Below are 14,440 nucleotides of genomic sequence, written 5' to 3'. Positions count from 1 at the left end.
ATTTTTCCAGAAAAATATAAAGGAGCAGCGCAAATCTGTTTACAAGCTCAAAAAACGTGCGCCTATGAGAACTTGAACCCAGAATCTGCTTCTTCTGCTCCAACAACGGGAACCACTAAGTCACTCAGTGACTTATGTTTTGTAGTTGTTTTCCTTGTTTTTATTGGGCTCTTCAGTCATGGGAAATCCTCCGGTTTTGGGAAGCTTACAGAAGCTTCCCAAACCGGGTTTTTTTTCAATTCGTCGGTCATTTTCCGGTGAGGTTTTACTCGGGTTTTCGTTTTTTATTTGTTTATTTAAATGCCTTTTTTCAAAATTGTTTTTTTATTTTGTGTTCTTTTAGAAAAACCAATGGTTTTTTCAAAATTGACAATTTTTTTTCAAATTCGATGAACTCTTTTCAAAATTGTTGAACTATTTTCAAATTAAATGAACTCTTTTTAAAATCATTGAACTCTTTTGAAATTTGATGAACTTTTTCAAATTTGATGAACTCTTTACTAATTCACTGAACTTTTTTCAAAATCAATGAACTTTTTATCAAAATTGGTGAACTTTTTTTCAAATTCAATGAACTTTTGTCAAAATTGATGTTTTTTCAAATTTGATGAACTTTTTTCCCATTTTTTGGTGATTGTTTTAAAAACTGATGAAATTTTCTTAAAATCAATGAACTTTTTTGAAAATCGATGAACTTTTTCCAAAATACGATGAAGTTTTTTCAAAAACGATGAACTTTTTCAAATTTTGAAAAGTCAACATTGTGAACTACGATAGGTCAAAGGTTCAATGTTCAACTGATGCCCGAGTTTTTCTTTTTTGAGAATCAACTGATGCCCGGGCTAGGTGGAGTTTTTCTGTTGAAATACGTTCTTTTTAATTGACTCGTACTTAGACAAATAGAAGTGTTTCCTACTATTATTGAACAGCTTAGGGATGTCAGCCCAGTGGTTGTCGCGTCACGCCGTTGACCTAAGACCTAGCAGTTTTCTGGGCCGGCCCGCTATGCATCTGCTGCGAGCGCCAGCAGCCGTAACTAGAAGCTGCTGGTGTCTTCTCCACGACACCGGAGCAAATCAATCCCGGCCCAACCAACGAACACAATCCAGTGACCTCGAGTCTTCACGGGAAGACAAATAGAATTCTCTAGAAGTGCTTTCTCCTTCTCCACCGTATCATCCCCAGCTCTATAAATTCTTCCTGGTACCGAGCGACAGAAACCCAAGAAAGTCTGAACAAATCACCGATCAAAGAACGATCCCTCCCAAATCAATTGCTCACCCTTCCGCTTCCAACAAATCAGTCGATTCCTTCCACCAGCAGCTTGAATCCCCACCGACAATGTCGCTGATCCGCCGCAGCAACGTGTTCGACCCCTTCTCCCTCGACTTCTTCGACCCCTTCGACGGCTTCCCCTTCGGCTCCGGCAGCAACAGCAGCGGCAGCCTCATCCCGCGCACCTCCTCCGACACGGCGGCCTTCGCGGGCGCGCGCATCGACTGGAAGGAGACGCCCGAGGCGCACGTGTTCAAGGCGGACGTGCCGGGGCTGAAGAAGGAGGAGGTGAAGGTGGAGGTGGAGGACGGCAACATCCTCCAGATCAGCGGCGAGCGGAACAAGGAGCAGGAGGAGAAGACCGACACCTGGCACCGCGTGGAGCGCAGCAGCGGCAAGTTCCTCCGCAGGTTCCGGCTGCCGGAGAACGCCAAGGCGGAGCAGGTGAAGGCGTCCATGGAGAACGGCGTGCTCACCGTCACCGTGCCCAAGGAGGAGGCCAAGAAGCCCGAGGTCAAGTCCATCCAGATCTCCGGCTAGGCGTCTGCGTGCTCGCTGCGCGATGAGGTGGACTGCAGAGCAGAGGTGTGGAGTTTCGCCCCGGTCGTCGTGATGAAATAAAATCAGAGTTTGGTTGTGCGCGGTGTGTTAGTACTCAGTGTTGTGAGAATGGTCCAATGTTGCAGCCAGTGTTTTGAGTCTCTCGCGTCTGTGTTTTGAGTCTAGTTTGTTCGTCAATCTGTAATTCATCAGCAACTGAGTAAATCCATTACCATCTCCGTCTCGGATAAGAGACGGATATCTCTTATCGGAGCCCTTGACTTATACACCTTTTCTTTGTAATAGCAATAGCATTTCATATTTTATGTTATATATCTTGCTATTATTTTATTGTTTACTTACCCAGCATAAGTTGTTGGTGTATATAAGTGAGCTAGTTCATTTTAATTTTGTGTTTGACATATTAAACGCTAATTTTATTTCACATTTGTTTAAGTTTAAACCGTAATTATTTTATAGCGCTTATTTACCCCCTCTAGACGACATTTACGGTCTTTCAGCAATATGTCGTGGTCTAGTCTAGACGATGTTACCTTATATAAATCATCGATGCAAAGACCAAATGCAGACCATCATTAATTTAGATGAACTATTTGAAGCATAATCTTTGAATCATTTGCAGAGCATAGTGCCAATGACTATGATTAGATTGTGCGCACATCTGCGTAGAGACCGAGATTTTGTTATGTATAAAATGCAACATTTATATAATATATGTGAAACTTCAAAAAGAGCATAGTGCCAATGACTATGATTAGATTGTGCGCACATCTACGTAGAGACCGAGATTTTGTTATGTATAAAATGCAACATTTATATAATATATCTGAAACTCCAAAAAGATTTAGAACTTGCAAATAAGAACTCTTAGGGGCTATTTGGTTGGAGACTTAAATTGCCATGTCTAAGGTGAGGTACTAGCCATACCTGTGGCTTGCCATAATGTGTGGCAAAATCAAACTGTTGGGTTGGTAGCCATGCCTTAGGTTAGGTGTGGCAGATTTTGTGTGGCGTGTGTTTGGATGGCTTCCACAAATGTTTGGCAAAAAGCTATGGTTTGCGTTTGGTTTTCTGCCACGGTTTCCTGCCACAAGTGGTTAGAATCACCTTACTGCCGGAGTGATGAGATTACTTGCCATTTGTCTTGCAAAGCAATAATAATAACCATAAAAAATAACATGGAGCATTTTCTATTAATCCCATCTATACAAAATAATTCAAAACTACAAACTCATAATCAAGATAGAAAATAAGATAGATACATGCAAATTTTGTCCACCATTATAAGGTCAAGTGATAGTCATAGCAATTAAGATAGATACATGCAAATTCCGTCCATCATTATAAAGTCAAGTGATAGTCATAGCAATAGCACAAGTTCTGGCCAAGTTACATTAAAGTGTTTCATCACACATCAAAAGATCTACTTCCCAAAAGCAGTAGCCGTAGCACAAGTTCATCTCCTAAATACCAAAAGTTGCCATCTTCTAAACTTCACATGTTGCCAACTTCTAGACATGACAAGTTAGCAACTAGATAACTTCATAGGTTGCTATAAACATGATCTTTGTCAGCAAAGAACTTGCAAACCCAAGTTTCAAAAGTTTTGTCACTTGCACTGCATAACCAACCACGCAAACCTTCATTGTCCTTGCAAGATAAGTGCACACCAACAGTAATTCTTTGGTCCGTGGTAATTGGGAGTTCCTCCAACCTCTTTCATAAACTAGCATAAGGATCAACAACTTGGTGTATTGGAGGAGGAGCGGCAGCAAGGGATTGCTGGAGTGACCTCAATGTAGAGTTGATTTCTTCAGCAGACTACACAAAACGACTCTTGGTTTTTGGTGGCTTCTTAGTAGGTGACCTGCTACCTTTTGGGCGCTTCTTACCATCTCGCCTAGTGCTAGATGATGAATTATCACCACCTACAGGTACTGGAAGTCTTTTAGGACAATGTGTTGTTGGTAAAGTGTCGGAATCCTCCTCAAGAGGGCCCTCATACTGTGGATAGCAGTTGAGGTCATACAACCCTTCATCATTGTCCGAGTCATCAGAATCAATTGTGCATGTATGCTGATCCATGGCCAAAGAACCATCAGCACTAGTCATTACAAAAAAATACACTTCCGTGTTGATACGTGTTTGTCACAGTAGGTCACGTTTTCTGTCGTGCATGTACATCCATGATGATTTTATGACAGAACCAAGATAGTCATACCCGTGCTGTCATAGAAGTGTTCCATGACATTACCAAAATTATCATCACGGAAGTGTCCACTTTCATGACGATAAATGACGCGTCATGGAAGTGCTTTCGTCAAGGGTGACCGACACGTGGCATCCACCGTAATGGGTCGCCGTTAAGCTATCAGGTCCGGTTTTGGATCCGATAACCCGTTACCAGCCCAGACCAATGAGGATTTTCCACGTGTAAAATTGTCATTGGCCGGAGGAAACACGTATTGGCTCACCGTTGGGACAGATGTCATCCATTCATTGGACAGGAGGCGCCTATGATACGTCGACACGTGGTACGGCCCAACAGAGGCCCATTCCGGTGAAAAGGCTGGCCCGTTTAACTTGGTCAAAAGGTAACGGGCCGGCCCACAGAAAGCCTGTTAACGACCTGTTCGTATATAGCCCATTAACGGCCCGCTAACTCACGACCCGTTACGGCCTATCAGAATTAAGCCCAGTAGCTTCATCTGGGCCGTCCAATATGATTCCAGTCCGTTGTAACTTTTCGCCCATGTATGGCCCATGATGTCTTTCGGCCGATACGAGGCCATTTGTAACTCTTGGCCCATTAACGACCCATGGTGAATCTGGCCCGCAATGAACAGTGTACAACTTTATACCCATTAACGACCCATTATTCCATTGGGCTGTTTCCAACCCGTGTTATCTTTCGGCCTTCTCAGGGCCCATTTATTTTTGGGCTTATTTCCAGCATTCGGTTACTTACGGCCCGTTACTGGCATTTTCTGCTTGCGGGCCAAATTCAGCCCGTGGTTACAAGCGGCCCGTTAATCTGTTGGGCCGTTTCCATAGCGTCATCAAATACGGCCGATTAACGACGGCCCGTTATGGTTGGCCCATGAACGGATGATTCCAGATCTAGCCTGTTTATGGCCCATAATGCGGTCTGTTATTGGCCCATGTTTGGCCGATCGATCATACGACCCGTAGAAGGCCCATTGATGCTACGACCCATAGAAGGCCCATTGTTTCTACGGCCCTTAGAAGGCCCATTTTTACTATGGCCCGTAGGAGACCCATGATAACTACAGTAAATATGTAGCCCATGGTTATTGTGGCCTAGTTTTAAAGAATAGGTTATTGCGGCCACTAGCAAACCGCGGAAAAAGAACTGCACTGACTACAAGCAAACAAATAAACAAGACAACAAGGAAATAAATAAGCAAGCAACTTACACTAGGCTATCACGACTATTACACATATTACATCCACTGGGCATCAAAATTCGTCACCAGTGCAAATATAGGGAACAAAGCAGCATATCATATACACTGGTTGTCAAAGTTGGCAACCAATTCAAATAAACATCGCAACAAAACAAGTCCAGAACTGAAACCACTTCAGAAGAGCTCAAGAAACAATATCCTGAGTACCCATAATGCTGGCAAGATGCTTAGCAAGCTTATTAACTTTCTCTTGTTTGGCGCTTAAATCCTCCAGCGCTTGCTGTTGCACAAGAAAGTATGCATCTGAATTCTGCAGGGACTTCCTCAGTCCTTCGGCTTCTTGCCTCAGCACAGCTGACTGATGCCTTTCAGCTTGTAGCTGAGACTGAAGAAGCCGAAGTGATTCAGGCAGCGAGTTCGAAGAGCTTGTGCCAGCGGTACTGGCCAGTAACTCGAATACTACATCAATGCAGGACTGTGGGGTTTTCTCACTGTCTACAAGATCGTTTTTATCACCTTTCTTGGATACCAACAGGGTTGCCTCACTATCTTGAACCTTATCTGCATTAATTTCTCTACCATTGCATAGTGGGGGTGCTCATCTCCAATATTTTGTTCGCATACTACAAGAGAAACAAGCAGACACATCACAGGTTTAGCATGTAGTATACGAAACTCATTTTGGTAAACCGGTTCAGTAGTAAAGTGGACAGGATAACTGCATGAAACAAACATATATCTATGTACTATGGTCACTATATTGTCCATATCATTCTAGTTTATGTTGCCAAATCAAGATAGAGACACAGTTCAACTCGTATATTTTTAAGACACAACAGCATAGACAGAATATAAGTGTGAGAAACTACACAACATTGGCAACACTTGTAATGTGCATGACATGAGAACATAACAGTTTATACAACTGAAACTGAAATCAACATAGAGCAAGAAGTTAGAACAGCAATCCAGTTAAAGAAATAGGTTTAAAACATACCTATTGCGCCATCGGAGTTTCAATTGGATCCTTAAAATTCGAAAGTAGTTGGTATGAGTAAATACAGTGATGCAACAGCAAAGGAGTATGGACCATAGCTACAGAATCTGACCTGAGAAGAGTTGCTCTTCTGCTTTAAACGTGGAGTTTGGGTTCGATGTGGTGGTCTTCGTGCTTTGGGCACTGCAGTTGCTTTACAAATTGCTCATGTGGGGGTACTCTGTGGTGGACATGGTGCTTTGTCAACTAGAAGTGGGTTACTATCTACTGGGGCTGGGGTTAGATGAGTTGTAGCTGGTTCTCTGCCCAACGGTGCCAGTGTGCAATCTGGAAGAGTCTCGATTATGTGTGGTGGGGCTAGTTTGTGGGCCAGTACAACCATGATTCTATTTGCATCAACGGGTAGCACTGTCTTTTGTGAAGAACGGGTTTTTGCTCCCTTAGATACTGCTGCTACCTCTTGAGCACTGCGTTGGTTTTCCCTTGAAGAGAAAAGGGTGATGCAGCAAAGTAGCGTAAGTATTTCCCTCGGTTTTTGAGAACCAAGGTATCAATCCAGTAGGAGGCTACGCGTGAGTCCCTCGCACCTACACAAAACAAATAAATCCTCGCAACCAACGCGATAAGGGGTTGTCAATCCCTACATGGTCACTTACGAGAGTGAGATCTGATAGATATGATAGGATAATATTTTTGGTATTTTATGATAAAGATGCAAAGTAAAATAAAAGCAAAGTATAAAGCAACGGAAATAACTAAGTGTTGGAGGATTAATATGATGAAGATAGACCCGGGGGCCATAGGTTTCACTAGTGGCTTCTCTCAAGAGCATAAGTATTTTACGGTGGGTGAACAAATTACTGTTGAGCAATTGACAGAATTGAGCATAGTTATGAGAATATCTAGGTATCATCATGTATATAGGCATCACGTCCGAGACAAGTAGACCGACTCCTGCCTGCATCTACTACTATTACTCCACACATCGACCGCTATCCAGCATGCATCTAGAGTATTAAGTTCATAAGAACAGAGTAACGCCTTAAGCAAGATGACATGATGTAGAGGGATAAATTCATGCAATATGATAAAACCCCATCTTGTTATCCTCGATGGCAACAATACAATACGTGCCTTGCTGCCCCTACTGTCACTGGGAAAGGACACCGCAAGATTGAACCCAAAACTAAGCACTTCTCCCATTGCAAGAAAGATCAATCTAGTAGGCCAAACCAAACTGATAATTCGAAGAGACTTGCAAAGATAACCAATCATACATAAAAGAATTCAGAAGATTCAAATATTGTTCATAGATAAACTTGATCATAAACCCACAATTCATCGATCTCAACAAACACACCGCAAAAGAAGATTACATCGAATAGATCTCCACAAGAGAGGGGGAGAACATTGTATTGAGATCCAAAAAGAGAGAGAAGGAGCCATCTAGCTAATAACTATGGACCCGAAGGTCTGAGGTAAACTACTCACACTTCATCGGAGAGGCTATGGTGTTGATGTAGAAGCCCTCCGTGATCGATACCCCTTCCGCGGAGCTCCGGAACAGGCCCCAAGATGGGATCTCGTGGGTACAGAAGGTTGCGGCGGTGGAATTAGGTTTTTGGCTCCGTATCTGATCGTTTGGGGGTACGTAGGTATATATAGGAGGAAGGAGTACGTCAGTGGAGCAACATGGGGCCCACGAGGGTGGAGGGCGCGCCCAGAGGGGGTAGGCGCGCCTCCCTACCTCGTGGCCTCCTGGAAGCTTCCTTGACGTAGGGTCCAAGTCTCCTGGATCATGCTCGTTCCAAAAATCACGTTCCCGAAGGTTTCATTCCGTTTGGACTCCGTTTGATATTCTTTTTCTGCGAAACTCTGAAATAGGCAAAAAACAGCAATTCTGGGCTGGGCCTCCGGTTAATAGGTTAGTCCCAAAAATAATATAAAATTGAATAATAAAACCCAATAATGTCCAAAACAGAAGATAATATAGCATGGAGCAATAAAAAATTATAGATACGTTGGAGACGTATCAAGCATCCCCAAGCTTAATTCCTGCTCGTCCTCGAGTAGGTAAATGATAAAAACAAATTTTTTGATGCGGAGTGCTACTTGGCATAATTTCAATGTAATTCTTCTTAATTGTGGTATGAATATTCAGATCCGAAAGATTCAAGACAAAAGTTCATTATTGACATAAAAATAATAATACTTCAAGCATACTAACTAAGCAATTATGTCTTCTCAAAATAACATGGCCAAAGAAAGTTATCCCTATAAAATCATATAGTCTGGCTATGCTCTATCTTCACCACACAAAATATTTAAATCATGCACAACCCCGATGACAAGCCAAGCAATTGTTTCATACTTTTGACGTTCTCAAACTTTTTCAATCTTCACGCAATACATGAGCGTGAGCCATGGACATAGCACTATATGTGGAATAGAATGGTGGTTGTGGAGAAGACAAAAAGGAGAAGATAGTCTCACATCAACTAGGCGTATCAACGGGCTATGGAGATGCCCATCAATAGATATCAATGTGAATGAGTAGGGATTGCCATGCAACGGATGCACTAGAGCTATAAGTATATGAAAGCTCAACAAAAGAAACTAAGTGGGTGTGCATCCAATCTCGCTTGCTCACGAAGACCTAGGGCACTTGAGGAAGCCCATCATTGGAATATACAAGCCAAGTTCTATAATGAAAAATTCCCACTAGTATATGAAAGTGATATCATAGGAGACTCTCTATGCCGAACCCAATCGTTGCATAAAAGTTCGTACCGTGCTTTTATGTTTCCGAGCTAAAGTTCTAGCGCATGAAAGTCGAAGTATATACTTTAGTCGATACAAAGTCCGTATCATGAAGATCATGGTGCTACTTTTAAGCACAAGTGTGGTAAAAGGATAGTAACATTGTCCCTTCTTTCTTTTTCTCTCATTTTTTATTTGGGCCTTTTTTCTCCCTTTTTATGGCCTCTTCTTTTCTTTTTTTATTTTTCGTCCGGATTCTCATCCCGACTTGTGGGGGAATCATAGTCTCCATCATCCTTTCCTCACTTGGGACAATGCTCTAAAAATGATGATCATCACACTTTTATTTTCTTACAACTCACCAATTACAACTCGATACGTAGAACAAAATATGACTCTATATGAACGCCTCCGGCGGTGTACCGGGATATGCAATGAATCAAGAGTGACATGTATGAAATAATTATGAACGGTGGCTTGCCACAAATACAATGTCAACTACATGATCATGCAAAGCAATATGACAATGATGAAGCGTGTCATAATAAACGAAACGGTGGTAAGTTGCATGGCAATATATCTCGGAATGGCTATGGAAATGCCATGATAGGTAGGTATGGTGGCTGTTTTGAGGAAGGTATATGGTGGGTGTATGATACCGGCGAAAAGTGCGCGGTATTAGAGAGGTTAGCAATGGTGGAAGAAAGAAGGGTGCGTATAATCCATGGACTCAACATTAGTCATAAAGAACTCATATACTTATTGCGAAAATCTACAAGTTACCAAAGCAAAGTATTACGCGCATGCTCCTAGGGGGATAGATTGGTAGGAAAAGACCATCGCTCGTCCCCGACCGCCACTCATAAGGAAGACAATCAAGAAATAAATCATGCTTCGACTTCATCACATAACGGTTCATCATACGTGCATGCTACGGGAATCACAAACTTTAACACAAGTATTTCTCAAATTCAAAACTACTTAACTAGCATGACTCTAATATCACCATCTTCATATCTCAAAACAATTATCAAGTATCAAACTTCTCATAGTATTCAACACACTCATAAGAATTTTTACTATTCTTGAATACCTAGCATATTAGGATTATTTAAGCAAATTACCATGCTATTTAAGACTCTCAAAATAATCTAAGTGAAGCATGAGAGATCAATAATTTCTATAAAACAAATCCACCACCATGCTCTAAAAGATATAAGTGAAGTACTAGAGCAAAAACTATATAACTCAAAAGATATAAGTGAAGCACATAGAGTATTCTAATAATTTCCGAATCATGTGTGTCTCTCTCAAAAGGTGTGTACAACAAGGATGATTGTGGTAAACTAAAAATCAAAGACTCAAATCATACAAGACGCTCCAAGCAAAACACATATCATGTGGTGAATAAAAATATAGCTCCAAGTAAAGTTACCGATGGAAGTAGACGAAAGAGGGGATGCCTTCCAGGGCATCCCCAAGATTTGGCTTTTTGGTGTCCTTAGATTATCTTGGGGGTGCCATGGGAATACCAAAGCTTAGGCTCTTGCCACTTCTTGTTCCATAATCCATCAAATCTTTCACCCAAAACTTGAAAACTTCACAACACAAAACTCAGCAGAAAATCTCGTGAGCTCCGTTAGCGAAAGAAAACAAAAGACCACTTCAAGGTACTGTAATGAACTCATTATTTATTTATATTGGTGTTAAACCTACTGTATTACAACTTATCTATGGTTTATAAACTCTTTTACTAGCCATAGATTCATCAAAATAAGCAAACAACACACGAAAAACAGAATCTGTCAAAAACAGAACAGTCTGTAGTAATCTGTAACTAACGCAAACTTCTAGAACTCCAAAAAATCAGCCAAAATAGGACGACCTAGGAAATTTGTTTATTGATCAGCAGCAATTGGAATAAATATTTTATCACGTTATGGTGATTTTTAACAATTGTTTTCGTGAACAGAAAGTTTCTGGAAATTTCTGCAAGATGAAATAACTATCATCCAATATCATCCAAGAAGATCCTATAGGTTTAACTTGGCACAAACACTAATTAAAACATAAAAACACAGGCTAGATCAAATATTTATTCCTAAAAATAAGCAAAAAGCAAAAAACTAAAAATAAAATTGGGTTGCCTCCCAACAAGCTCTATCGTTTAACGCCCCTAGCTAGGCATAAAAGCAAGGATAGATCTAGGTATTGCCATCTTTGGTAGGCAATCCATAAGTGGCTCTCATGATAGATTCATATGGTAATTTTATTTTCTTCCCTGGGAAGTGTTCATGCCTTTCTTTAATGGAAATTGGAATGTAATATTCCCTTCCTTCATATCAATAATTGCACCAATCGTTCTAAGGAAAGGTCAACCAAGAATAATAGGACATGAAGGATTGCAATCTATGTCAAGAACGATAAAATCTACGGGCACATAGTTCCTATTTGCAACAATAAGAACATCATTAATTCTTCCCATAGGTTTCTTAATAGTGGAATCCGTAAGGTGCAAGTTTAAAGAGCAATCATCAAAATCACGGAAACCTAGCAAATCGCACAAAGTTTTTGGAATCGTGGAAACACTAGCACCCAAATCACACAAAGCATAGCATTCATGATCTTTAATATTAATTTTAATAGTAGGTTCCCACTCATCATAAAGTTTTCTAGGGATAGAGACTTCCAACTCAATTTTTTCTTCATAAGATTGCATCAAAGCATCAACGATATGCTTGGTAAAAGCTTTATTTTGACTATAAGCATGAGGAGAATTTAGCACGGATTGCAACAAGGAAATACAAGCTATCAAAGAGCAATTATCATAATTAAATTCCTTGAAATCCAAAATAGTGGGTTTATTAACATCTAATGTTTTGATCTCTTCAATCCCACTTTTATCAATTTTAGCATCAAGATCTAAAAACTCCGAATTTTCGGAACGCCTTCTAGGTAAAGGTGGATCATATTCAGTCCCATCATTATCAAGATTCATATTGCAAAACAAATATTTAATAGGGGACACATCAATAACTTTTAGATCTTCATCTTTATTTTCATAGAAATTTGAAGAACACGCTTTTATAAAGCAATCTTTCTTAGCACGCATCCTAGCGGTTCTTTCTTTGCACTCATCAATGGAAATTCTCATGGCTTTGAGAGACTCATTGATATCATGCTTAGGAGGAATAGATCTAAGTTTTAAAGAATCAACATCAAGAGAAATTCTATCAACGTTCCTAGCCAATTCATCAACTTTAAGCAATTTTTCTTCAAGCAAGGCATTGAAATTCTTTTGCGAATTCAGAAACTCTTTAACACTAGTCTCAAATTCAGAGGGCATCTTATTAAAATTTCCATAAGAATTGTTGTAGGAATTACCATAATTATTAGAGGAATTTCTAGGATAAGGCCTAGGATTAAAGTTTCCTCTATACGCGTTGTTACCAAAATTATTCCTACCAACAAAATTCACATCCATAGATTCATTATTATTCTCAATCAAATTAGAAAAAGGCATATCATTGGGATCATAAGAAACACTCTTAGTAGCAAATAATTTCATAAGTTCATCCATCTTTCCACTCAAAACATTAATTCCTTCTATCGCATGCACTTTTTTATTAGTAGATCTTTCAGTGTGCCATTGAGAATAATTAACCATAATATTATCTAGGAGTTTAGTAGCTTCTCCTAAAGTGATTTCCATAAAAGTGCCTCCCGCGGCCGAATCTAAAAGATTTCTAGAAGCAAAATTCAATCCGGCATAATTTTTTTGTATAATCATCCACAAATTCAAACCATGTGTAGGGCAATTACGTATCATTAATTTCATCCTCTCCCAAGCTTGTGCAACATGTTCATGACCAAGTTGCTTAAAATTCATAATATCGTTTCTAAGAGAGATAATCTTAGTGGGAGGAAAATACTTAGAGATAAAAGCATCTTTGCACTTATTCCAAGAATCAATACTATTTTTAGGCAAAGACGAAAACCAAGCTTTAGCACGATCTCTAAGCGAAAAAGGAAATAGCTTCAGTTTAACAATATCATTATCAACATCTTTCTTCTTTTGCATATCACACAAATCAACGAAGCTATTTAGATGTGTAGCGGCATCTTCACTAGGAAGGCCGCGAATTGATCTTTCATGACAAGATTCAACAAAGCAGCATTGATTTCACAAGATTCAGTATCGGTAAGAGGAGCAATCGGAGTGCTAAGGAAACCATTATTGTTGGTATTGCTAAAGTCACATAATTTGGTATTATCTTGAGCCATCGTGACAAACAAGCAATCCAACACACGAGCTAACAAGAGACGGGAAAAAAGAGGCAAACAGAAAAGAGAGGGCGAATAAAACGGCAAGGGTGAAGTGGGGGAGAGGAAAACGAGAGGCAAATGGCAAATAATGTAATGCGGGAGATAAGGGTTTGTGATGGGTACTTGGTATGTTGACTTTTGCGTAGACCTCCCCGGCAACGGCGCCAGAAATCCTTCTTGCTACCTCTTGAGCACTGCGTTGGTTTTTCCTTGAAGAGGAAAGGGTGATGCAGCAAAGTAGCGTAAGTATTTCCCTCAGTTTTTGAGAACCAAGGTATCAATCTAGTAGGAGGCTACGCGCGAGTCCCTCGCACCTACACAAAACAAATAAATCCTCGCAACCAACGCGATAAGGGGTTGTCAATTCCTACATGGTCACTTACGAGAGTGAGATCTGATAGATATGATAGGATAATATTTTTGGTATTTTTATGATAAAGATGCAAAGTAAAATAAAAGCAAAGTAAAAAGCAACAGAAATAACAAAGTGTTGGAGGATTAATATGATGAAGATAGACCCGGGGGCCATATGTTTCACTAGTGGCTTCTCTCAAGAGCATAAGTATTTTACGGTGGGTGAACAAATTACTGTTGAGCAATTGACAGAATTGAGCATAGTTATGAGAATATCTAGGTATCATCATGTATATAGGCATCACGTCCGAGACAAGTAGACCGACTCCTGCCTGCATCTACTACTATTACTCCACACATCGACCGCTATCCAGCATGCATCTAGAGTATTAAGTTCATAAGAACAGAGTAACGCCTTAAGCAAGATGACATGATGTAGAGGGATAAATTCATGCAATATGATAAAACCCCATCTTGTTATCCTCGATGGCAACAATACAATACGTGCCTTGCTGCCCCTACTGTCACTGGGAAAGGACACCGCAAGATTGAACCCAAAACTAAGCACTTCTCCCATTGCAAGAAAGATCAATCTAGTAGGCCAAACCAAACTGATAATTCGAAGAGACTTGCAAAGATAACCAATCATACATAAAAGAATTCAGAAGATTCAAATATTGTTCATAGATAAACTTGATCATAAGCCCACAATTCATCGGTCTCAAAAAACACACCGCAA

At 40.3% G+C, this 14,440-nt stretch overlaps 1 protein-coding gene across 1 annotated transcript; it reads left to right on the top strand.

Moving 5' to 3' along the window:
• Nucleotides 1–1,167: 1,167 nt before the first annotated feature.
• LOC109757389 (17.9 kDa class I heat shock protein) lies at nucleotides 1,168–2,100 on the top strand. Its single transcript, XM_020316211.4, has one exon. It carries the CDS (start codon nucleotides 1,342–1,344, stop codon nucleotides 1,813–1,815), a length of 474 nt encoding a protein of 157 aa, XP_020171800.1. The 5' UTR covers nucleotides 1,168–1,341; the 3' UTR covers nucleotides 1,816–2,100.
• The last annotated feature ends 12,340 nt before the right edge of the window (nucleotides 2,101–14,440 follow it).

This window comes from Aegilops tauschii, chromosome 4 (genome assembly GCF_002575655.3).
Source record: "Aegilops tauschii subsp. strangulata cultivar AL8/78 chromosome 4, Aet v6.0, whole genome shotgun sequence".
NCBI lineage: Eukaryota > Viridiplantae > Streptophyta > Magnoliopsida > Poales > Poaceae > Aegilops > Aegilops tauschii.
The sequence above is the reverse complement of the archived record's forward strand: the minus strand, read 5'-3'. Positions and strand labels throughout refer to the sequence as shown.

Excerpts from the sequence above, each read along its gene's own strand:
- LOC109757389 (XM_020316211.4), top strand. The coding sequence starts at position 1,342 with ATGTCGCTGATCCGCCGCAGCAACGTGTTCGACCCCTTCTCCCTCGAC.